At 41.8% G+C, this 24,653-nt stretch overlaps 1 protein-coding gene across 1 annotated transcript in view; it reads left to right on the top strand.

Annotated features, from left to right (window-relative positions):
* The first annotated feature begins 1,991 nt into the window (after window positions 1–1,991).
* Window positions 1,992–24,653, top strand: part of GPM6B (glycoprotein M6B) — a 143,874-nt gene continuing 121,212 nt past the window's right edge. The window contains exon 1 of the mRNA XM_090265120.1: window positions 1,992–2,098. Coding sequence (XP_090121246.1) covers window positions 2,095–2,098 — 4 coding nt within the window. The 5' untranslated portion in view covers window positions 1,992–2,094. The remainder of the gene's footprint in view (window positions 2,099–24,653) is intronic.

Here is a 24,653-nt window from a genome sequence, read left to right on the forward strand (position 1 = left end):
GAGAAAATTGGTTTATTGCTTTCAAATAGCATTTCTTTGACTAATAGTGAAGTGTGCATATTAGGTGTCTTCTGCACCCTGTCTATAATATAGCCTTGTTAATTTCCCACTGCTGTTCCATTTTCTTAAGGATTTTCAGGACAATTGACTGTTGAACTCAGTCCATGACATTTCCAAAGTGAGTAAAAATTTCTATTGAAGTGTGGCTTTTCTTTGACAATGTATACACACTTGCTCTAACTCGGATTTTATCACAGCATCCATGTGATTAGTGCCAATATTTGGACAGCTGTTATTTCTTTTCTTTAGTTAAAAAAAAAAAATCTGAGCCTTCTAGGGAATGACAGAAAGTGTACAAAAAGGGTTTACTTTCATCCCAGTGCACAAAACATTAGAATTCTCGCTCCCATAGTGGCTGAGTGAGGTCATATCGTGCCCAAATACTATTTCAGATTGCCATGCCAAGTCCCATTCTGTTGTTTCCACTGTCTCCAAGGGGCCTCCCACCACGCAGGAATCAACCAAACTAAACACCCTTCCCTAAACGAGGACTTAGGATGACTTCCTACTTGCCCCCACCCACTTCTCTCCTGTTGTCTCTGCCCTTTGCAGGCCTTCCTAGTCACTGTCACCTGCGGTGGGATTCCTGTATACACGTGCATTCAGGCCTCATTCAAATGGATTGCTTTCCTGCAACAGGAGGACAGAAGTTAAACCTATGAGCTCCTTGCGCTTTTATTACTACATGAGATCAACGAGCAATGACTATTTCCTGGGGATTGTGAAAATGAGCTACAGATCGGCCAAGCACAAATCTCTGTCCTTTTATGCAAAATATTATTAGGCTTTCTAGAGCCCTGCCTTAATAAAATCTTCTCTAATCCAATAAATTTCAGGAGATGAAATGTTTGCCTCCTCCATGCTTTCTCAGTCCTGAAGCCTCTTTTTTCTGGCTTAAATGTCCCTTAAGTGTACCATCTACTGTTACTGTTTATATAATCCTCAGTTCGAGTAACACGATGTATTTTTGAAACAATGAAGAAGCACAACATAAACTATCAGGGGCTCAGAAATGTGTCAGAAAAGCAGTAGCCATAGGAAAACTGCCAGGGTCTCAGCGCTTTTCTAATACCTTTGGAGACAGGAGAATTCTTCTCTAAGGAGACAGAAGGAATTTAAACCCCAGACACGGTTAAACCATTAATTCACTTAGAGGCTCAAGCGCGAGGCCTGAGCAGGTGAAGTGGTGACCGGGGCAAGCCTGAACCGTCTCCCAGAGCATGTCAGGGGTGGGCTTCCAGGAGCAAGCGGGCTGATTACAGACACCACCATGTCTGCCACCACCCCAGATTGGAAAGTGCCACCTGTGCCCTTCGAAATCATTTGTTACCCACAATGAATGCCAGCTTGTGGTGGCAACCTTGGCTGCACGGTGGACCGGCCAGGGGAGTTTTGACTGGTCCCACCCGGCTGAGGTCCTGATGACACCAAAGCTCCCCAGCTGACTCTAATGTGCAACCTGGGGTGAGACCTGCTGAATTAAATAAACCATCCGCTCTGGGACCGTGGACTGGGGCAACGCTGTCAAACACTGGGTGGCCTTGGGGCAGTGACCCAGGCCTCGGTGTCTCTGTCTGCACAATGGGTAATAACTAAAACAGCAAAGTCCCTCCAGCTGTTGAGTTCTCTTTTCTGAGATCCTGGAAGCCCACTCCCCTTTCCCTGTATCACCCACCCCCCAAGTGGCTTTTCCAGTTTCCGCGCCCCTGGGCGCTTGTCCGGGGGTCCCAGGGGACGCCGGCCGGCTTGGCTGGCCGCCGGGGCGCTCCTGCGGCGGGTTCGGGCCCCGTTGCGGGCGCACAAAGCCCCCGGCGCTGACGTCAGGAACCCTCTCCGCGCGGCCAGCCCCTAGTGCAGGCGGAGCCGCGCCGCTCTCCCACCCAGCCCGGGAACCAGGAGCCAGCCTCCAGCCCAGCAGCCCAGCGCAGCCCACACAGAGCCCGGCCCGCGTCCGTGCCCGCCCGACCCGCAAACTCGTCCCACCAGTTCGGCCAGTCCCCGGGGAACCACCGCCCCTCCCGCCCGTCTCCAACCATGGGTAAGACAGCGCGCTGGCCCCGCGCCACCGCCACGGCCCCGCGCCCACCCCTGCTCAGGTGGGGCCTCCTGGGGCACCTTTGCCAAGGGGCCAGGGCGCGGGGGCGGAGGCTGGAGGTGGGAGGGGCGCAGCGCAGGTATCCGGAACGCCCAGGTGCGCGTCCCTGCCACATCCTGTGGTCCTCCCCGCCCGGGCAGCGCTCTGGCGGCGCTTCTGCTGCACCCCGGGGAGAGAAGAGAGGGGCTCCCGGGAGAGAGCAGACGGAGCGTCCCAGGAGGCTTTATTTGAAGTGCATTTATTTTCAATGCTACTTGCGCATTTCCCGGGACGCTCTCCCTCGCTGTCGCTCGAGCTCCCAGCTCAGAGTTCGGTCCTGTCCCACCCTGCAGCGGTTCAATTGACCTTAAACCCACATGAAACAAACGCCCAGTTCCCCACGTCTGTCATAAAACCCCGTTTGAAAACCATGACCCTTCAAACCAGGAAGGTGGGAGGGGAGAGGGACAGGATGGGTCGGAGGGTTTCTTTGTCCCCTGTTCCAACTATCAAAATGGGGACCTGGGCGCAGGTGGAGACCGTGTGCCAAGCAGGTTTCAGTGCAGTTGGGGACCGACTGCTAACGGTGAAAGCTCAGTTCTGGAGACTGAAAAAATCTCCAACCTGGGCCGGCGCGGATGTTAGGCGGCTGGAGGATTCTTTCTGGCACCTCCTAACACCCCGAGATGCTGCCGTCAGCAACATGTCGTTAAAGGGAAACTCGTAGAGTGCGGTGGAAATCAACCTAATTCCCCAGCACCCCTGGAAATGTCTAAGCGCCGTGCCGGGGAAAGGGTTTTCTCTCCCTCCTCTGTTACCCTTCTCTAGTGGCTGACAGACTCCAGCCACCAGCGCCACGAAAACCACAGACTGAAGACCCCTCCAGAGCATTCCTAATGAGGCAGTCTGTGGGTTTGACCACTGACGGTTAATGGTGAGGGCTTGGGAATTCTCTGCCGCCCCCACCACCCGCCATCACTGGCCCCTAACCCCTAACTCCTAACCCCCATCCTACATCCCCTCTGCTGTTGAGTGTGGGTTGGGATATATATGTGTGTATGTGGGGGAGGGGGGTAATTTGTACCAATTAAAATTTTGGCGAGGTATGGTAAGGAGGGCACAGTATTTTGCACTATAAGGAAGCACAAAGAATTTTGTAGTTAAATCTTTTTTTAAAAAAATTATTTACTAAGTGATCAAAATACGAAAGGAAATAAAGCCCCTGAATCCAACAGGAAATGTTCTTACCAAAGAGTTAGGAGACAGCTAGGATAAAATCCTTCTTGAAAGGGCATAATTGCAGGGCCTGTAACTCTGGTTATTCTAATGCCCCACGTGAGTAGTTACATCACTTAAATCTCCCTTTTAAATGAGTTTCGTACACAAAGATCAGGACTCCTGTTTAGCCTGTAACTATCCTGGCAATGCCTGGGGCAACGATGTTGAAGTTCCACAAAGTGCGGCATTGAGGAAAGCACTAACTAATTTTCCTGAAATGAAGTTATTTCTCGTTTTTTTTTAACGCCAGGCGCTGGGATTTGTACAGGTTAGAAATTGAGCCTTTAATTATCACACGGGCAGCTTCTTGAGAATGGCTTTCACAATACCCTGGGCTTAAAGTGAGGGTTTCACTTTTCAGTAGGTGTGGAAGTTCTCATGAAGCAAATGCCCAAAGCAGAGGCCTGTTCTCAGGGAAGTACTTTGTGTCTTGGACAATTGTTAGCTCTGCACTTCAGATGCCAACTTATGTTAATTTGTGCATACCTCGCTGGTTCCGCCTGTATCCTTGGTTTTAGTTTTTGGTTTTTATAGAAAAAAAGAAAGTTCCCTTCATGCTAATAAGGAAATGTACTGATTTTCTTTAATAGGTCCTTAGTAAATACACCACAGGGCCATGAACTGGTTTTATTTTTTTCCAGATGTATTCAATTACCAAACATACCGTATGAATGCTTTAATTGAAATGATGTAATGTTGGGAAAATTCTGACCATTGGTCCACTGAGTTGGGACTTTGGTTCTCATGTGCGTCACTTCCTTAAACGTATCAGTTAATTTCCTGGTAGAATAGGGGAGGTTTGTGGAAATACAAGCCCCTTCAGACTCAAATTTTTATGGTATTCCAAATCTTTAAATTGAAAAATAAAATAATGAGCAGTGGGGGTGTGTACAACTGTATGTTTCAATGCATCTTAGGACATTTTTTATTGCTGAGCCCATTGATTTTTTTTATGATTTTCAGCTATAATTCACATACCATCACAATTGGCACGGTTAAGAGTACAGAGTCAGGGATTTTTAGTATATTTAGTTGTGCAGCCAGCACCACTAAGTAACATTGTCATTGTCCCAAAAAGAAACCCTGAACCCATTAGAAGTCTCTCCTCACTCTCCCCTCCCCCCCACCCCCAGCCCGAGCCAGAGCGACCACTAATCTACTTTCTATGGATTTGCCTATTCTGGGCAGTTCATGTAAATGCAATGAGCCAATTGATGTTTGCAGTGTGTTTTGGTCAGTAACTTTGGTTGTTCTGCACGATGGGAAAATGTTGATGTGTTGTTTGTATGCGGTACACCAACTAAATGAGGGTGATGAAACTAATTCACTGGCTGAAGAGTTCCACAGTTGGCCATTGTGCACGTGTGTGCACACACATGTGCGCACATTCTCAGTATTGCTCTGGGTTTATCTGCTGGAAACTCACGTTGCCTAACAGAATTCTGATTGTTACTTTATTCATACGCCTGAAGACATAGCAACTGAATGGACTCGATGCAGTAACCTCTTAAAAGTCATGCAGGAGCTATCCATCCTGCTATAATATGGATCATGTATCCAGAGAGAAAAGCTGATTTTGTTTCATTAGCTGCCTATAATTTTAAGTGAAAATTGTATGTGAAATGATCAGATACAAAAAAACAGCCAAGTAATTGTTTTGATCCATCTTGTGGTAAGAAAATTTATGTGAAGATTATGAACTTAACACTTCACAAAATAGCATTAAAATTTTTGGTTTAGATTTAGAGCAGTTCTTTAACTGTAATGTGCATAAAGATCATCTGTGATCTTGTTTAAAAAAAAAAAAAAAAAGCAAACCTGGCTGCTGTGGCTCCGTGGATTGAGCGTCAGCCTGTGAACCAAGTGTCGCTGGTTCGATTCCCAGTCAGGGCACATGACTAGGTTGCACGTCAGGTCCCCGGTTGGGGGCGTGAGTGAGAGGCAACCACACAGTGATATTTTTCTCCGTCTCTTTCTCCTTTCCCCTCTCTCTAAAAACAAACAAACAAACAAATAAAAAGCTTCTGATTCAGTGGGCCTGGACAGGGCCTGGGTTTCTGTGCTTCTAGCAAGCTCCCAGGTGCCGCTGGCGCTGTTGTTCCCAGGACCAAGAAACAGGAAAAGCTGAGCAAGCCAGAGGCCCAGGTGCCCACCCCAGCAACTCCACTAACTTGCCGTGTGACCTTGGGTAAATCATTTTCTCTTCTTAATCTCAGGTTATTACAAAATAAAATATTTGATGAAATTATTGGGGGGGGGAACTCTTACACATTGAAATGGAGGTAAGTTAGGAAAACAAATGAGAGGGTAATGTTATGCTTGAAAAACACGAGAAAACAGCTCCCTAATTGAACACTTTGTATCCGCCAAGCCAGCATCATTAGCATCATCTGCAGTTGCATTGGATGCTGGCATCTTGATGTGCCTGCCAACAGGAGGACTGGCCTTTCTCCAAGGAGACTGGTGGAGGAGTGCTCCCAGCTCCAGCTTCTGCCCTCTTCTCCTCAGAGCTGGCCATTGCAGAGAGCGTTTCCTTGCCTCCCCCCCCCAAACCCCCCAGGGCCAGGCTACCTTCATAGGAAAGGCTCAGGAAGGGGCACACTGAGGACCCATATAGACAACACCCATCCTAGAAGTTTGCTTAGGAATTCAGACACAATTGCAGTCCAAGAACGGTATCCTGAGGACTAGCCCCAGCAGGCAGCGTCCCAGAATGTGCTAGCCTGCCTCCCTCTGAGTGTAGACATCTAGTAACAGCCCACCCTCGGTCTTGGAGAATACTCCCTTCAAGTTTCCCATGCCGACTGAAATTTTGAAGAAACCTTGTAGTCCAGTAGGAGTACAGTTTGTGAAAAACAGGAAGTAATTAATTATTTAGTATATTTTTGCTCCAGAAAAAGCTGTTGCCCAAACCACTTGACCCCTCTGAGAGTTTCTTAGAGAACATCCTTATCTGTTGTATCAGGGTCAAGCAGTTAGATAGCTTTAAAGTTGTCTTGCCTGTGCTTTTCTTTTTGCAACTATTTTTCCAAGTGTCTCCTCTTTGTTAAGACTTTCTGAAACAATGGCTTGGTTTTCAAAGAAATAAAAGCTCATTTTTGGGCACTCATATTTTATTAATGTGTGTAATATTGAATTAGATGTAATAAAGTGCCAAGTACAACTGGCATAAACAGGTTTGGTGACAAAGAACTGACTCTTCTTAGGTACAAATTTAGGTGGTGGGAGTAGTCCAAAGATGTCCTGGGAATAGCTTTGAGGTCAAGTTCTGTGGACAGTGGTCAGTGTGGTTTACAAAAAGAATAGAGAATATGGGCTTATTGGGTGAATGTTGGTTAGAGAGATCCTAATGTATGTTAAAGCCAATATCACCCATTTAATAATTTTAACATAATTTTTCTGGTTACTCTTATCTGGCTTGTTAGTGTTTTTCATATGCCTTCTTTTCTGTTCAAATACTAAATTCGTCAGGAACAAAGACTTTTATTCATTGTTGTTTTCCAATGTTCATTCAAATGATTGGAGTATTGTAGGTGCTCCACAAACATTTGTTGAAGGGGGTAAAGGTTTTATCATATGAAATGCATTTTATTAAGGTCTGTCATCACTTTAAATGTGTAGATTTCAAGGTACATAAAATTGTATTTATGTATTATAGACTATAATAGACTATACTAATTTAATAGGGCAAATGACATTAATCATTGTTCTTTAATAATATTAATACTTTTAGCACAGATATTCACAGAATAACAGAGTTCGGAGCTTGAAGTTGCTTTAGAAGTAATTGATTGCTGCAGGCATGCACAGACACAGAAACAATTTAAAGAGCGGTTTGAGTGTCATTTCATTGCTTTTTTTTTATGCCTTGAGCTTTTTTCTTTTGATGTTATAAAATATTTTTCCTCTCTCTGGTGAAAAATACTTCCTTCTGTTGTATTTTTGAAGTTCAGGGAAGCTTGGGGTGAAACACGGTTTCAGAGAAATTCATTATGGCCCTGAGGACTGAAAGGTAACAGCAGCCTTGTGTTTCTGTTCTCATCTTGTACCACTGGGCTGAGTGTCTGCTGCAATGCCATGCAGCTAGCAAGTGCCCTCGTCTAAGCGTCTGAGTTCTTGTCCGATGCCCATCGCTATGAAAGCTCTCAAATACAAGACAGGCGCTCACTCTGTGAGCATTCGGAGTCCTGCTTGGTTGAGCCAGGTGCTGTGCTGTCTTGAAGCAAAAAAGAAACAAATACATAAACAAGACCCAGCTCTGTCCTCAGATCCCCACAAGCACTTCAGACGGGCAGATAAACAATTATAAGAGAAGTAAGTACAAGGTCCTGTAGAATAATGTCCTCTTGTCTGAGGGAATAAAAGAGGGTGGTATTTCAGAGGGGTTCCCAGAGGAGGCAGTTACCTTTGATGTGAGTCTTGAAGGATCAGCAGAACGACAGGGGTCAGAGGGTTTCCGGGCGAGAACATCCCAGGCCCTGGGTACAGATGTGGAAAAGCAGGAGGCATGACAGAAACCGTTGCTTGGGCACGTTTCGGAGTTGCACATGGCTTGAACATGGGGGGACCGGGGAGAGCTGAGGCTGGAAGACAGGCCAGGCCAGTGAAGAACTTGGTCGTTACCCTTTTGGTCACAGAGAGAATCATGAAGGGATTTTAAGCAGGGAAGCAACAGCTGGGGGGAAATGGCATTCTACCCGAGGAGACAAAAGAAACCCAATGAGATTGAATCATTGTCTAATTGTAAAATTCTAAATAAGAGTCTAGGAGTTCTGAAAAGGGTGAGACCTTCCAGCTCATATGAAGCTTCTGGTGGAGATTTGGGTTTTTAGGTGCGTTGAGAAGGGTGGAAAGGAATAAGGTACACATGGAAGAAAGGATAGGAGTGAGCAAGGTTTACTATGGGATCCTGGAGAAACTGGTCTGTCCATAGCAAAGACGTGTAGGGGGGAAGTAGAAAATAAGAAGTGGCGGGGGAGAGAAAAAGCCAGATGAGGTATAACAAACTTTAATTGATTACAAATGGACAGATAAATGAATCTTGTAAAAATGTTTAGTCTCGTCTATCACCTCCTGTCTTTCAAAAGATAAACCAGAGAAGAAGGGAAGTGTGAGCCTTTCTGGGATGGAAAGGGTGATCTTTTGTGTGATTCCAGAAGGGCTGGTGAAATGAAACCTGATCCTTGTCTATATGTTTCTTTGATTATTGATTTTAAAAGCGGTAGTATTTCTTCCTTAAATATTTGAAAGAATTCACCAGTGAAGCTCTGTGGGTCTAAAGTTTTCTTTGTGGAGATGTTTTGAATTGTATTTCTTTCACAAAGGTAGTTACTATTCGATTTCCTCTTCCTCTTTGTTTTAGTTTAGAGAAGTTGTGTTTTTGAAGGATTTTTTCTGTTTTATATGTTATTGATTTTATTGGCATAAAGTTGTACATAACGTTGTATTATGTGTTTCATCCTCTGGTGTTTAGGATCAGTAGTGATATTCATTCCTAGGGATGTAGATAATTTGTATTTTCTTTATTTTTCTTGATCAATCTTGGCTATTTATTTTAAAATTTATTTTTGTAGGTTGATATTTATATCTGATAAGTGCATCTGATAGATAAGCTGACCACTTACAAGAGTACATTTTATAAGAATTAGAAAATAGGATTTTAATTTCTAGAAGTAAAAATTGCTTACTTGATTAAAAAAAATCTACCAAGGGAAAAAGTGTTTAAACCTGATGTTTTAAATTTTACTTTTAATTGCTGTACGTAACTCAGTATATTTGAACTTCATGTGGCAAGATCTATTGTAAATAATCTTGAGTTAGAGTTACTGCATAGTATTTGCTTGTATATGGGGTGGGGGGCACAAACAACCAGAATTATCTTCAGGAGGGAGAGCCCCTATAGTACAGGCTTCCCTCACTAGGTTAGTGTTGTAGGAACCCATCTGTATCAGTTTACCAGCTGGCGTTGTTGTGAGAGGCTGTGCTTTGGCTTCAATGAATTTTTTTTTGAAGACTCATTCAACCCATTTGCCCATTTCATGATGGGTGGTTTATAAGTGCACCTGCCCACACCACACTGAGTGTTCAGCAGTTTTTGACCAAAAATGGCATGAACTCCATGCCCCACCCTCCCAATTCATCTGATCTCGCCCCCTGATTGACTTTTGTTTCCCAGGATGAAAAAGGTCCTCAAAGGGAAACGTTTTCCCAATGTGGAAGAGGTGAAATGGAAAATGGCAGAAGCACTAAAAGGCATCAAAATCAACGAGTTCAAAAACTGTTTTGAGCGGTGGAAAAAATGTCTTGATAAGTGTATTGCGTCAAATGGAGAGAACTTTGAAAGTGATGGAAGTTTAAACATGTAAGAAGAAATACACAATTTTTATAAATAAATTCTGGGTTTTTTCAGTCCCCCTCCATATTTGTTTTATGTCGACTGAAATAAATTTCCTTCCCTTCCCTTTCAAGTGTACTTTTAAAGCATGATTTCTCGACCTTAGCACTGTTGACATTTTGAACTGTGCACTGTAGGATGGTTAGCAGCATCCCTGACCTCTCCCCACTGATGCCAGTAACACTCCCCTACTGGTGGCAACCAGAAGTGCCTCCAGACATTGCCAAATAACAACTTTTGGGGCTGGTGGTAAAATCGCTCCATTTAGAGAATCACTTCTTTAGAGTAAAGGGATTGAAAACCTTTTGTGCTTCACAGTATTATAAAATCTGAGTAGTGACATTATTGAGGACTTGATTGAACACATCTGCAAAATGGGAAGATCTCTGCTTTAAAAGGTGTCGTCCTTTGGAAAGCGATGCTTGATTTTTCTAGCTGAGGGAAATTTTGTTTTGTTTTCCCTTTTTTCAATAAAACCAGAGAATCTGGAGCTATAACAGGGGAGCTCTTCAGACCACGTAATACACTCTCTCCTTGCAGGAAAATGGCACCTAAACCATCTCAATAACGAGACCAAACCCCCCTGCGAATAGAGTGCGGAGCTTCTCTTGGCAGCTTGTTCTGATATTCAGGGTACTTGATCTCTGAAAGGACTAAATCAATATGAAGTTCATTTTGCTTATTAAAATCGTTTTCATCATCTTTTGTTCTCTTCATTAAGTAGAAAGACATCAAGGATGTAGTCCCAATTCTTAACATCCTTAATTACCTTGATGGCCTTTCTAAATTTAGAATTCATCTCCTTAGCTATAATTAAATCTACCCAGATTAAGCCTTTAAGGCAACCTTCCTGCATGTTCTGTTCCATCCTTGAGGTCTGTAGTCCTGACTTCATTATGTTTTCCCATGTGTTTGAGAGACGTGGGAGCTGTAAGAGAAAGGACTGGTTTTCCCTGTGTTGATCATAGAGATCCTTTAATGGCAGGCAGTCATCTTCTTGCCCCTTCTCTATTGTCCTCAACTCCTACCCACCGATGGAGACCTTCAGGTGGTATTTTCTGAGAGATCTGAGCAGGAACGTTGGCAGCAAATGTTAGAAGGAGCCTAGAAAATCTCCTATTTTGTATGTGCATCAGGTCACTCTTTTAGATGGATTTCAAATGGCAACTTAAATTCAGGCATCTGTGCCTTCACACAAGGAGCAATGTAATTAGCAGAGAAATTCAAACCCTTAAGATAACTTTAGTCTTGCAGCAGTTTTTTAAAATATTTTTCTTTTAGCTTTCTCACATGGCATATTCCATGGTAAGTATGACAATTAAGAACATAGATTAAGAAGCAGAACATATTAGCTCCTCAGAAATCCCCAGCAAGCTCCCTTTCAGGCACCTGTAACCAGGGTTACTCACTCCTGATTTCTGCCAACATAGTCTTTCCTGTTCTTGCACTTTATATAAATGGAATCATATAGTCTGAACTCATGTCTTACAGCTTTTGGTCAGCATTAATAACATTATTTTAAAACCCAGTGATGTTTTCTGTCCAGAAAATAGACCTCCTTCTAAATCATTATAGCTAAAAGCATTTATTAAATGCCTGTGTGCATACAGCTGTGCTGGGAAGTGAATGAACCACTGCCACCTACCCTCCTTTTTAAGGGGGAAACATAGACACAGCAGGTGTGATAAGGACTTTGAAAATAATTGATGAGAGATTACAAAGATAAGGCATCCCCATTATCCACCTCGGAATGGAAAGTACGTCATGAGGGGCTGTGAATAAAGAGACAGTTGGAGGTGTTGCGTGTTTATTCAGGATATAATCGGTATGAATATTTTATGTCTTCAGAGTATAAGGATATAATATGTCGAGACCTCCCTTCAATTAGTTTCCTGAAGAAGGTGGGGTTTTAGAAATTGTCTGAATTAACAGTAGTTAACTGTTGGCTAGTGGGTATTCCAAGTGGACGGGGTCTGCTGCATGGGCAACAGCAGACCCTCCATATCACCCTGCCCAGGCTCTGTAGCTTCAGCTTCACTGGAGAGGACACTCCAGCGTCATCGCAAGATGTCGATTCAACACGGGAGGAGACAGATACCGTGTCACTCCCGAGTCGGACTGCACAGCCATTCTCGGCGGTGCAGATAGACTCTTAAGAAGCTACACCATCGTCTCTCGAGACGGACGGCTGCCGACGATTCCAAGTGGAGTGCAGATTTGCAAAAAGATCTGAAGGTCTGATTCTGGTTTTCATTCTGAAGTTTTTCAGAAATAAATATAAAACTGTTTTACCAAAATAACTTTTCTTCTTGTATTGTTTGGACATAGACAATAATAATGTCTTCGTTTCTTCACCGAGGAATTTTGTCATCTTGTTGACTGAAGCGATGATGTTGTCAGCAGAATGGATCTTCGTCATCATATAAAGTTGGCTTTAAATTGTATAGTGTCGCCAAGTAGTGGTATCACTTTATACTGCCACCAGTAGTGTGTGAGCATTCTAATTTCTCTGTATCTTCACTAGCATTTAGTGTTTGTCACAGTGTTTAATTCATCAAAAATTCAATAGGTAGGAAGTGGTGTGTCATCGTTTGAGGTTGAAACTTTTTGATAAGTTATTGGCCATTTGTATTTCCTCTTTCATTTCTATCTTTCTTTGTTTTTTCTTAATTGATTTGTAGAACTTTTTTATACATTCTATACACTAACTCTTAGTTAAATATGTTGTCAATATCATCTTACTCTCTGTGGCTTATCTTTTAACATTGTCAAACACATATTTTGTTGTACAGAATAATTGTCAGTCTTTCTAGTCTTTTATGATTTGTGCCTTTTACTTTTGCCTTGTTTTAAAATTGTTCCTATCTCCAAGGTGATGGAAGATGTTCTCCTGTTTTAATGTATTTTATCTTAAAGATTTTTTAGGTATGCTTTTCGTTTTTCAGTCTTTATTCCATCGGGATTTTAGTTTTTTGAAATAGTATGAATTACAAATCTATTTTTATTTTATATTTCTTATGCATCAACCACCAGGGACTTAATAGTCATCCTTTCCCCACTGATCTTTATAGAATACCGTCTTTCATGTATTAAATTTCCTTACTGTGTATGTGTGTACATATCTGGACTCCATTCTGTGCTTTGGTCTATTTTGCCATCTGTGTGCTGATGTTACACTATCCTAATTTCTGTAGATTATAATATGCCTGGTTATCTCCTTGGAGAACTTTCCCCCTCTTGCTCTTCTTTAAAAGTATCTGAGATACCCTTCATTTTTGCTTTTGAAATCAGCTTGTCATGTTCCACAAACATTTCTACTAGGATTTTGAGTGGGATTACAGTGAATTTAATAAATGATTTTCATGATAGTCACTGTGTTTACTATATTCAACCTTCCAATTGTATACATAGTGTATCTCTTCATACAATTAGATCTTCTTTTACGCCCCCCAATAACGTTTTTGCACACCTTTTCAAAATCTATTACAGGTCTCTCATAGTTTCTGTGGCTTTTTAAAAAAGAAAAAGTAAATCAATCAGGGTTAAATATAATGCCATGGGATGTCATGCCTCTTTTCACAGACCTGTGACTTCTGCAAGTGTTTAGAGTAACATAGAAGCTGGCGGGGGTGGAGGGGGTGGGGCTGATTCTGAGTTATGTCCCTGCCTGGTCAAAACAGCTGAAGCAAAGTGAGAGAATTTTACCTAAGTCCTTGATATATTATAATGAGATGAGAAAATAAAACCCTCAATATGTTAAAATGTGGATTTCTTCTAAAAGAAAAATATGACCCAATTTGTTCCATTACAAACACCACATTTACATTTAAGATGCCAATTCTTAGTTGAAAGAGAAAGGGAAAAAAAGCCCATTTTCCATTGATTCCTTAATTGCTAAGGTAACCCTAGAATGATTTAAATGTGGCTCTTCTGTTGAGTGTTACTTCCATATTTGGTGATGTTACTCATGAAAATGAACTTTCCTTGGTCATTTCAAGATTACCTAGTTTCCCTAAGTAGTTAAATGGAAAATTTTTCCTGGAATATTTTTACATAGCTGCTTACCCTCCAAAGAAAAGACCAGCATTGGGCTGGAGGGCCAGGTTGATTTATTCTGGTAAGTGGTTTATTCAGCCGTCAAATGAGATTATGTTCACGACTGTTCCCCATCACATCACAGAATATATGGTATTAAAAAAAAAAAAGAAATACTCTTATTCCTCCACAGGCCTCAAACTTTTATTTATTTGGAGATAACAGAAATCACAAATGTAAATTGTCCTAAGAGATATCTTTGGAAATGTAATTTTTAATAGAGTGCTGTTACTCCCTTCCTCTTGATGATGATGATGGCCAGAACAAAATGGCACTGCTGGACACTTTCTACCTACTGCCTACTGTCTCTGCACCAGCCAACACACACACACACACACGCGCACACACACACACACACACACACACTTTTAAATTTCAATAATCCCGAAAGGCCCCAGTTGTAAGAATCCATTCTTGACATTCACTTTTTTTTTTTTTTGTCACCTGTTTTTATCCTGGAATGGCCTCTCAGTATAGAAACTCTAGAATTTAAAACTGAAGTCTAAATTCAGATATAAAATTAAGTTCTTTTTACTTTTTATCATCTTCAGTGTTTAGGGATTTAAAAGAAAATGGCACTATTTCTACTTTGTGATTGACTTGCAGTTTCTGTAGCCCTAATGTGCCAAGTGAGCTATCCCTAAAAGGAAAAATTCTGACTAAAGTGATGGTGACAGTCGTGGGCTGTTGATTACAAACCTCTACTTGGTTAGTGGCTTGAAGATATTGGACTAGATGCCTGAGCAGACCCTTTCCTCAGTGCACGGAGGCAGTATTTGGGGTCAGGCACTCATTCTTTCAGGAACTGGTGACAAATGGAGGCCTCTTATCCTTTAAAAAGCAACAAGGAGTTATTTTTTGTTTAAGAAAGAATTTGTCATACTGATGGTTCTTTGCTGGGGTCAATTTTACCCCGCAGGGGACAGTTGGCAATGTCTGGAGATATTTTTGGTAGTTACAAGTGGAGTAGAAAGGAGTGTGGAGTCGAGGGGAGTGTGCTGCTGGCATCTAGTGGGTAGAGGGCAGAGATGCTGCTAAACATCCTACAGTGCACAGGACAGCCCCCTTCCCAAGTCATCTGGCGCCAAATATCAAGAGTTCCATCGCAGGGATACATTGATTTACACTGAACTGTTTTTTTTTTTTTAAAGATTTTAGTTATTTATTTTTAGAGAGAGGGGGAGGGACGGAGAAAGAGAGGGAGAGAAGCATCACTGTGTGGTTGCCTCTCGTGCGTCTCCAATTAGGGACCTGGCCCACAACCCAGGCAAGTGCCCCAACTGGGAATTAAACCAGCGACATTTTGGTTTGCAGGCCTGTGTTCAATTCACTGAGCCACACCAGCCAGGGTTACAGTGAACTTTTGAAATTGTAAAAGATGGTCTTTGAAAACCTTTAAAATATTTAGCCTATGGAAAGGTGTATGATTCGGGCTGAAAGAGGGCAAGAGGTCCTAGACACCAAATAAAGGGACCTAGGTGTAGAAAATTTGCCCTGTTCAGAAGGTGCCATCAGGACAAGCCTCTCTCGATGGGGACAAAACCCAGTTCTGGATGTTGCTAATTACTGGTGCTGATTTGAATCGATTTATTTAATTCAATCAATATCCATTAAACTCTTACCACAAGCAAGGCATTGTCTTTGATAAGAATAATGAAGCAAATAATAAGACCATGTATGATATAAAACTGAACTATGAAATTCTTTTTTACCTCAAGGTTTTATTTATTATTTCAGTCTCTTTCTGGCAAACTCTCAAATATTCACGTACAATACCAAAAGAAGACAGCATAGAACATCGAAGCAAGCCAATTATTTCTTCATTCACCATTCAATTTCAAGCAGTAGGTTTAACCTTTTTTATTTCAGTCTAAGAATTGCTAATAGTACAATGGCTGGTTTAAGTATCACATTTCCCTGACTTTCTCAATTCTGGGTGCAATTCTTAAGTTGAGACATGAAATAGACCACAATAGACTATTTTGGGCAGATAATGTGGTTCAGTCTAATACACCCTCTCCATCCCACAATGAAAAAGAAAGTAGCAGCCTAAATATTCTCTCTGAGGGGCCAATTCCAGTCTGGTATTGCAGTGACACCAAAGAAGTGCTCATTCACTTTTTTCCCGAAACTTTGCAGATGAAGCTGTAGCCTCATTGGAGTTGGTCTTCAAAGGCTTTATTTAGATTTGTCCCCAGACCTGGAGTTTCCCTCACAAATACTTAAGAACCAAAGAATGCTGTTCTTCAGCAGCTCCTTTGGTGAAGCAAAGAATCATCCCCAATTTGTCTCCTCTGTAAATGTGGCTTTGTGTCTGATATGTTCTCCTGAAGTATGTGGTACAGCTGTCTGGGTAATTGTTAAGTATGAGATGGAGCGAGTCCTTGAGTTATGTTCAGCCTGTCATTTCACTTATATTTAATGAGTGCTTTTTGGTGGCTTAATATTGGCATAGAAAATTAAGTGTAGTTTATATTTGCAGGAAAGTTTTTCCTCCATATTTTCAGTTGAAATTGGTGAAAATGTGGTCATTTCCAGGTAAGTGTTAAGATTTATGTCTATACAGTTTAATTATTCCAAAACATATCTGAATATGGTACTATCTTATTATGAGTTCTTAATTGGTGCATCTTACTTTAACAGCTTTGTGAGAAAAAAAAATCACTATAATTTTACCCACTGAGATTTCTACACAGATTGTTTGAAAGTCTTATCAAGGATAAGTGTTATTTCTATAAAACTGCTAAACATTCATGGGTCTTACTTGAAATAAATATAAAATTGCTGTTTGAGGGTGACATTAAGAATGGGAAAACTCATACCTTGGTTTTCTAGAATTAAGAATTCATCCTAATATGAAACCTCGAGTAATCAAAACCCTGTTTGTTATAGTACTTATCTTTATATTTGAAAACAGGCGTTTATTCATGAAAATATTATCGAACAAAAATCATGCAGTCACATGTTGGCCAGTCAGGAAACTCTTCTTCCCATCTCCCACCCCCACCTCCAGGCCTTTTGCCTAGTCCCTCTCTGTGATATCTGCCATACTGCCCTACCATTATTTGATATCTGTAGGATAAAAGGTCTGGCCTCTCTTCACCATTCCCTAAAGTTGAAGAGAGTTTAGATGGCCTCTCCAAATAAGTAAATAAAGGAAGTTGAGAAGTCAGGGAAGTAAGCGGCCATGAAGGAGAGAACAATTGACCCCACTGTAGAGCATCTGCACAGGTAAATTGGGAGCTATCTCTTCTTCCATTCCCATGAGGAAATGTCTCTATGATGCCACACAGAAGGTCTAACATTTTGTCATTGTGACAGTCAGCTACAGAGATGCCTGGAGAGAAAGAAGACTGTTAATACCTGAAGCCCCAGCTCTGCACATCCATGGTAATTATTTGCTGGGATGTTGATGCTTTTATTGACATCATCAAAGGCATTGTTAGAGACAACTTGTTTTACCAGCCAGCTTATAAACTTGCACAGTGCACGTTCAGTGCCCAAGTGCAGTTGAAAATGTGAGAACTAAAGTGGTGAATAAGAGAGTCCTTGGCCTCGGGGAAGAGTGCATAGTCTGGTGGGAGACACGTACCTCTGAGCAGAGAAATCATGATAAGGATTAAAAGCAAAGGAAAAGAGATGTGTTCAAAAAAGCATTGTCTTCTGGTGAAAGAATGGTACCAATACTGGTCTGCATTGCTGCCCCATGTATCACCATAGAGAAGACATTTCTCTTTCCTTTTACATAATAGTGACTATTTTAATGAGAGTATTAACGGGTTTCAGATTCAGTTTTATCTGAATTTTTCAGCAAGTGAACATCACTCAGGGAGAATCAGGACTTTGCAAAAGGTCATTTTTTTAATGGAGTAAGTTATCCTTGATACTTTAATGCATTTAGGAAAATAGAGAGGGCTTGATTAAGCTGATCAAAACTACAAGTTGGACCACCCAATAAATCATAAATGATGTCATTAACTATAATTGCATAATGAAACATCATCATTATGTGAGGCTTCCTTCTTTAAAAGCCTGCAGACACCATTGCAGGAAACTAAAAACAAATTAAGGTATTGCTTGAATGGCTGACAACTTCCAGTCTCCTACAGTTTCCTCTTAAATGGAATGCTTCATTTAATTTTTTCTATAATTTTATTAGCTATGAAAACTTATCTTTAGGGTAGAGAAGATGGGGTATGTTATTGTTGCCATGGTAACTTTGTACTTAAAATGGTAGGCTGTGCTTACCTGCTTTAAAAATATCCACAGTTTGCTTGCTATAAAAATTTCTACACATAATTTTCTTATGTCCAGTGAGTCATTCGTAATTTAACCGGCATTTCAGCAAATGACTTGATCACATACGTTGTTTTGAGAAACGCCAGAGGTTATTACTATAAAGCGCTAAAGAGATTTAAAATTTCCACCATTTGAAAACTTGAACATTTAAAAAATAACTGATGTGTGTCCTTGCCATGATTAATGGAATGGAACAACCTTCGCAGCTTGGTTGTCGATAACTGAGGGACTCGGGCTGAGTTGTGCTTCAGCTCCATGTGGGTGTTGAGACAGAAGTGCCCACTTGTCACTCGAGTCCCTACTATGACACTGGACTTGAATATTTCAGTGTATTTCTATCTCCCTGTGCCCTCACGGAGCTCCCGTTATAGCCAATCTGCTGCCTTGGGTTTTTGTTTGTTTTGTTAATTTGTTTTTAAGATGGAGCCTCCTTGAAACACACGCACGAATTAATAAGCAAACACACATGCTTTGTAGGCTAACTTAAGCAGTGCTGTGTGCTGTATTATCTTCCATCTGGTGGCCCGGAGTGGGCGCCCAGGGGCTTTGTGGTTCTTCTGTGGAGTGGGCTTTGTGGCAGTTGTTGACCATTCTGAGTCTTTTTGTACTTGACTCTTTTGCAAATAACTGAGGCTTCCAAAACATTTCAAATTCTGGATGACTGGGGAATAGCAGTTGATGTAGGTGTGTCTGTGCACGAACTGTATTCAGTATCCATATCAGTGATAGAAATCTGTCCTGCTTCGCAGACCTAGGCAATGACAACACAGTGTTTTTAAAAATACATCCATTCGGAAAACTTGGGGGCAGTGCAGGGAAGAGGACTGCTTCTATTGTGAGCTTTTCTTTGATCCATTTCTGCCACTATGGAAATCTTTCATTGGCAGTGTGTTTGTATTTCCATGCTAGTGTCCTTTTTTGATGGCTCAAACAAGCTCTCTTGGTCACTGAGAAAAGAAAATGATAGTTCAAAGCCTTGTGAAGCAGGTCCAGAGACTGCCGCTTCAGGTGCCCTTTCTGCTCTGTATACACAGGCCACATCCCCCTCCTGCAATTGGGTCAGAGCAGCCGAAAATCCTGCTGGGCCTTTCAGAGCCCCTGGGGGGGTGTTTAAGTGGCAGATGCACTTAGTTATTAGGTATATTACAAATGCAGGAGAATGAACTTTGATAGGTTTTTTAACTGGGACAGAAGGATACTTTGTTTTTATGACTCAACTTGGTTTTCACAGAAATCCGAACATTTGTGCATATCAGTCAAGAAATGGAGATACACATGCAAACATATATACACATATATTGGGTTGGGCAAGAAGTTCGCTTAGTTTTTTTCCATAAAATGAGACACATGTTTCATTTTCACCAATAACTTTATTGATTTGTATATTTTGAGTATGTTGGCTACCTCCCACGTGGTAGAACGTTGATTGTTCTCAATGTCTCAATTTGATCGCTATCAACTTCAACTGGTTTACCTGACGGTGGAGTATCATCCAGCGAGAAATCTCCAGCACAAAACCTCACAAATCACTCTTGACACGTTGGATCAGTCACAGTATCTTCTCCATACACTGCACAAATCTTTATTTTTTGCATTTCAATTGCATTTTACCTTTCTTAAAATAATAAAGCATAATATGCTGAAAATGTTGCATTTTTCTTCCATCTTCAATATTACAATGGCAACACAAAAATTCAACAATTTAAATTTTTTAAAAATGCATGCTGATATGACAGCTGTTATAATACAATCTAACAAAATTGTTTCAAATGAAGTTTAGGACAATTAAGTGCTACTAGAGCCATCTTACAGAAAAAACCAAGTGAACTTTTTGGCCAACCCAATACATACCCAATATATATAAAATGAACAGATATGTTGCGTGTAACATACATGTATGCACAGACACACACATATATAAGTTGTGTAAAATGCACATATCTGTTGTGTATAATGCATACATGCTACAGGTATGTGTGCACATGTAGATGATGTGCATATAAAACATTTACTGAGTCCTTACTATGTGTAGACACTGTTCTGAATGCTTTACCAGCATCAACCAATGTAATCCTCACCATTTCACAGATATGACCACTGAGGTCACAGAGCCAGGAATTGGAAAGGCTGGTATTTGAACCTCAGTACTCTGCATTCCTCACCTCCTCTTGATGGAGGTGGTACAATCAGTATCATTTGATCGTATAGTTGATTTGTTGGGTGTTGGTGCTTATAACCACAGGAACCTTCAGCTAGAGAGAGAGAGAGAGAGAGAGAGGTGGGGTACGGAGAATGACATTTCTCCTATGTATTTTCTTCTGCCATTGTAGGAAATGGAATAGGGAAGCTTGTGGCATTTGTTTTACAGGTCTCAATAGTGGTACATTTTTGATAGTAGGTTAGGTTTTTGGAAAGTGGTTATAATCAATTGGGCCAGATCTAATGTGTAAGGTGAGTGACTAACCTGAGGACTTCATTTTGGGACCCAGTAAAATAATGTAAATGTCTGTTCTCTCGGGAGATACTTCAATAGCACCATTGGATGCCAGGTGGCTTGAAGAACAGTTTTTTGTATGTAAACTCTTATAATTATTTTTAATAGAACAAACCACAGATAATTGTATTACTTGTTATCATACTAAGTAGCTGGGATGTCGGTTTATCTACTATAATGGAGCCCCTTAAAATATTAATAATAACTTAAGCATTCCAGGAGTTTGTATCCTTCCGATGTAAAAGTACCAGCTGGTATAGTGGCATTGTACAAACAGGAGTCAGAGACCTGGGCTCTGTCTGTCTTTCTGTTCCGTCATACTCAAGGCTTGGCTTCTATCTCGTGATCCAAAAAGGCTGCCATAGTGCCTGCCATCACTTTCACCTTCCTGCTAATAGAAGGAAAGGTTAGGCAAACCCTTCTCCTGCGGTGGCTTGTTCTGAACCCTTACACGAGGCGATATTTTGGATTTTATTCTTGGATATACTATCTATTCAGCCTATGAGTACTTGGCAAGCTTGTTTACCTTCCTCTTGGCATCAGTTTTCTCAGCTAGGAAAAGAAAATGGTGAAGGCAAAGGAAATAATGAACACCCTACATGGGGTGGTAATGCCTTAAATTTCAGTTTGCAGTAGTAGTTTAGGCTACTGGTCAGTGGAGTTCAAATTTGCCTCATCTTGAGACCTTCTTCAGCTCTCTAAAAACAAACTCCATCTTCAGCATGCAAGGAAACGTGTGATGACTTTTCTTCAGGAAATATCTTCCTCGACTACATTTTGTGAGTCATGTATTTCAGCTGATAGCTGAGCCTGCTGTAGTGGATTTGCCTGGCAAATACTCAATGAGATCAGAGAGCTCATACTTGTATAAACCCCTTGGTGGTCTTTTTATTTTCAATAGAGCCTGAGATGGACCAATGGGCTGTTGAATGAGCGTGGAAATAGAGCCTGGAAGTGAATCTGGTTTGAAAAGTAATTGTAAAAGGTGAAAACGATAGACCTTTCATGGCCTCTCTAGCTGTGTTTCCAATATGATAGTCACTAGCTATTTTGATTTTAATTAGTTTCAATTAAATTAAATTTAGTACTTAAGACACATCAATCACATTTAAAATGCTCAGCTGTCACATGTGGCTAGAGGCTACTACATTGGACAACACAAACCTGGTACATTTCTGCCATCGCAGAAGACTGTATTGGACATTGCTATTTATAGATAGGCTTCTGAGAAAGAACTGTTTATGACAGAGCAAGAAGGAGACTTGAAATGGAAGTCAGCACATGGTTCCATTCTAATTTGAACCCTTAAAAGCTCTGTGATCCTATCTGTCCGTGAGCCACTCTAGGCCTCAGTGGACATGTCAACACTGCCAGCACTACTTTTGTATGCTAACGTAGATTATAAAGCTAACATAAGGATCAGATGCAATAGTGTCATTATATGGTGAAGAGAGTGGACTTAGGAGCCAGACTGGTGGATTTAAACAAGTTACCTACAAGTGCACTTCTCTGGGCCTTGATTTTCTAATCTGAAAAATGGACAGAGAAGTACCTGCTTTGTAGGATTGAGCAGTAAATGGTTTCATATATGTAAAGTGCATAGAATCATGTCTGGACCATGGAAAATAATCAGTGTTTAAGCTATCATTTGTCGTCGTCGGCAGCCGTCCGTCTCGAGAGACGATGGTGTAGCTTCTTAAGAGTCTATCTGCACCGCCGAGAATGGCTGTGCAGTCCGACTCGGGAGTGACACGGTATCTGTCTCCTCCCGTGTTGAATCGACATCTTGCGATGACGCTGGAGTGTCCTCTCCAGTGGAGCTGAAGCTACAGAGCCTGGGCAGGGTGATATGGAGGGTCTGCTGTTGCCCATGCAGCAGACCTCCCCTCTCTTCGCAGCTGAAGGATCCAAGGGAAAGACGGAGTCAATACAGCTTGGCTTCAGGTGCTATCATTACTACCATTATTATTGCCATCATCATCATCATATTATTAATTTCATTTCTTGAAGAGTATAAGGTGCTATCAAAAATTTTTGTTACAAATGATGACTTGTTTGCTGGTATTTCCTGTTTTTCATAACTTCTTTGCAACATGTTGTTCAACATGAATATAAACATGCCACATTATAGCTTCTTAATGCTTACGTTATCCTGCATAAATTAAGCCCCTTTGGAGAATAAAGTATTTACAACAGCACACTCAAGGTTTGCTCTTTTATATTTCAGCTGTATAATTAGTTCTTCCCAAAGGAAATTAATGAGCTTGGTGTCACTGCTGAGAAATTCTAGGAGCAGCCTTTCCTTCCATGGTAGTTATGTTCCTATTTCTCTAATTCCTTAGGTTGTGGAGTGAATAAGTCACAAGAGCTTGTATTTTGTTCGTAAATGTTTTGTCATACCCGACAGGTGGCTAGCATCTTTTGTCAGTGGGTGATCTTACTGAAAAAGGGGTTACTGCCCAGACCCAGAACTGGTAGTCCTATCCCTGGTCTCCTTGTGCATAAAGGGAAATGTGCACTGGCCCAGTGGTTCGCACCCTGGCTACATGCTGGAATCACCTGGGGAGATTTTAAAATGGTGATGCCTGGGTCCCACCCCACCCCCAAGATTATGGTGTAATTTTCTGGGGTGTTGCCTGGTCATAGGGACTTTTCGAAGTTCACAGGTGATTCTAAAGTACAGCCAGCATTGAGATCACTGGGCCAGCCTCTACGTGGTGAGACAGAGTGTACACTTTTTGAAGTGTGGCCCAAACATTGCTGGTTAATGGAACCACACCACCCTGGATGGAGGTAGCTGGTGAATTTTTATAGGGTCCTGTCCAGTTCCCCATTTTCCTCAATCATATGAATCAGGACAAAGCACGCTGATTAGACCCATTGCTGATGAAGTTAAGCTGGAAGGAGTACACCTTTTACTTACTTTATTTAAAATGATGTGAACGTGTATAGGATAAGGGAAACATAGATAAAGACCTGTGGAGATGTTTCAGTTGATTGACACCTGCTGTGATTAGGAGTGTGTATACTTAGAACCCAGTCCTAAGTATGAATCCTGGCTCCACCGTTGCCTCCTCGATGATCTGGAGTTTGTCCCTGAACTTCACTGGGCTTTAATTTTGTTCTCCATTTAGTGGGAATCATAAAAGGCACCTACCTAATTCTGTTCTTATGAAAACTAAGTCTGATCATTTATTCAGACTGTGAGTACAATGCCTGGTCCATAGTAAGTGCTCAGTAAGTACATAATTATTGTCAATTTTATCTCCATTGTCATCTATGTAGTGAGCCTGCCCGAAGGGCCAGTTAGATCAACCTCTTTATGAATGAAAGTATCCAGTATGGGGCTTATTGTTATGACAAACACTCCATACTCGAGTCAGCAGCCGTCCGTCTCGAGAGACGATGGTGTAGCTTCTTAAGAGTCTATCTGCACCGCCGAGAATGGCTGTGCAGTCCGACTCGGGAGTGACACGGTATCTGTCTCCTCCCGTGTTGAATCGACATCTTGCGATGACGCTGGAGTGTCCTCTCCAGTGAAGCTGAAGCTACAGAGCCTGGGCAGGGTGATATGGAGGGTCTGCTGTTGCCCATGCAGCAGACCCCCCCTCTCTTCGCAGCTGAAGGATCCAAGGGAAAGACGGAGTCAATACAGCTTGGCTTCAGGTGCGCCGCAGGAGTTGCCGGTGTTGACTACAACGTCAAACCGCCTTAGGGACTCCGGCTCCGGATTTTCTGTCGGGGTTTACTCCCTTAGCCTTTCCCCTGAAGAGGTATGCCGCAAGGCAGCGGAGGTTTTTTGGAGTCAGAGTTTTCCTTCTCTGATGTGCCCTGACTGGAAGATCGAACCAGCGACACTTAGCTCGCCGGCCGACGCTCAATCCACTGAGCCAAACCAGCCAGGGTACAAACACTCCATACTAATGTTAAGATATTGACAACAGGGGAAACTGGGAGTG

This window comes from Furipterus horrens, unplaced genomic scaffold (assembly GCF_987537825.1).
Source record: "Furipterus horrens unplaced genomic scaffold, mFurHor1.1.pri manual_scaffold_17, whole genome shotgun sequence".
NCBI classification, from domain to species: Eukaryota; Metazoa; Chordata; class Mammalia; order Chiroptera; family Furipteridae; genus Furipterus; species Furipterus horrens.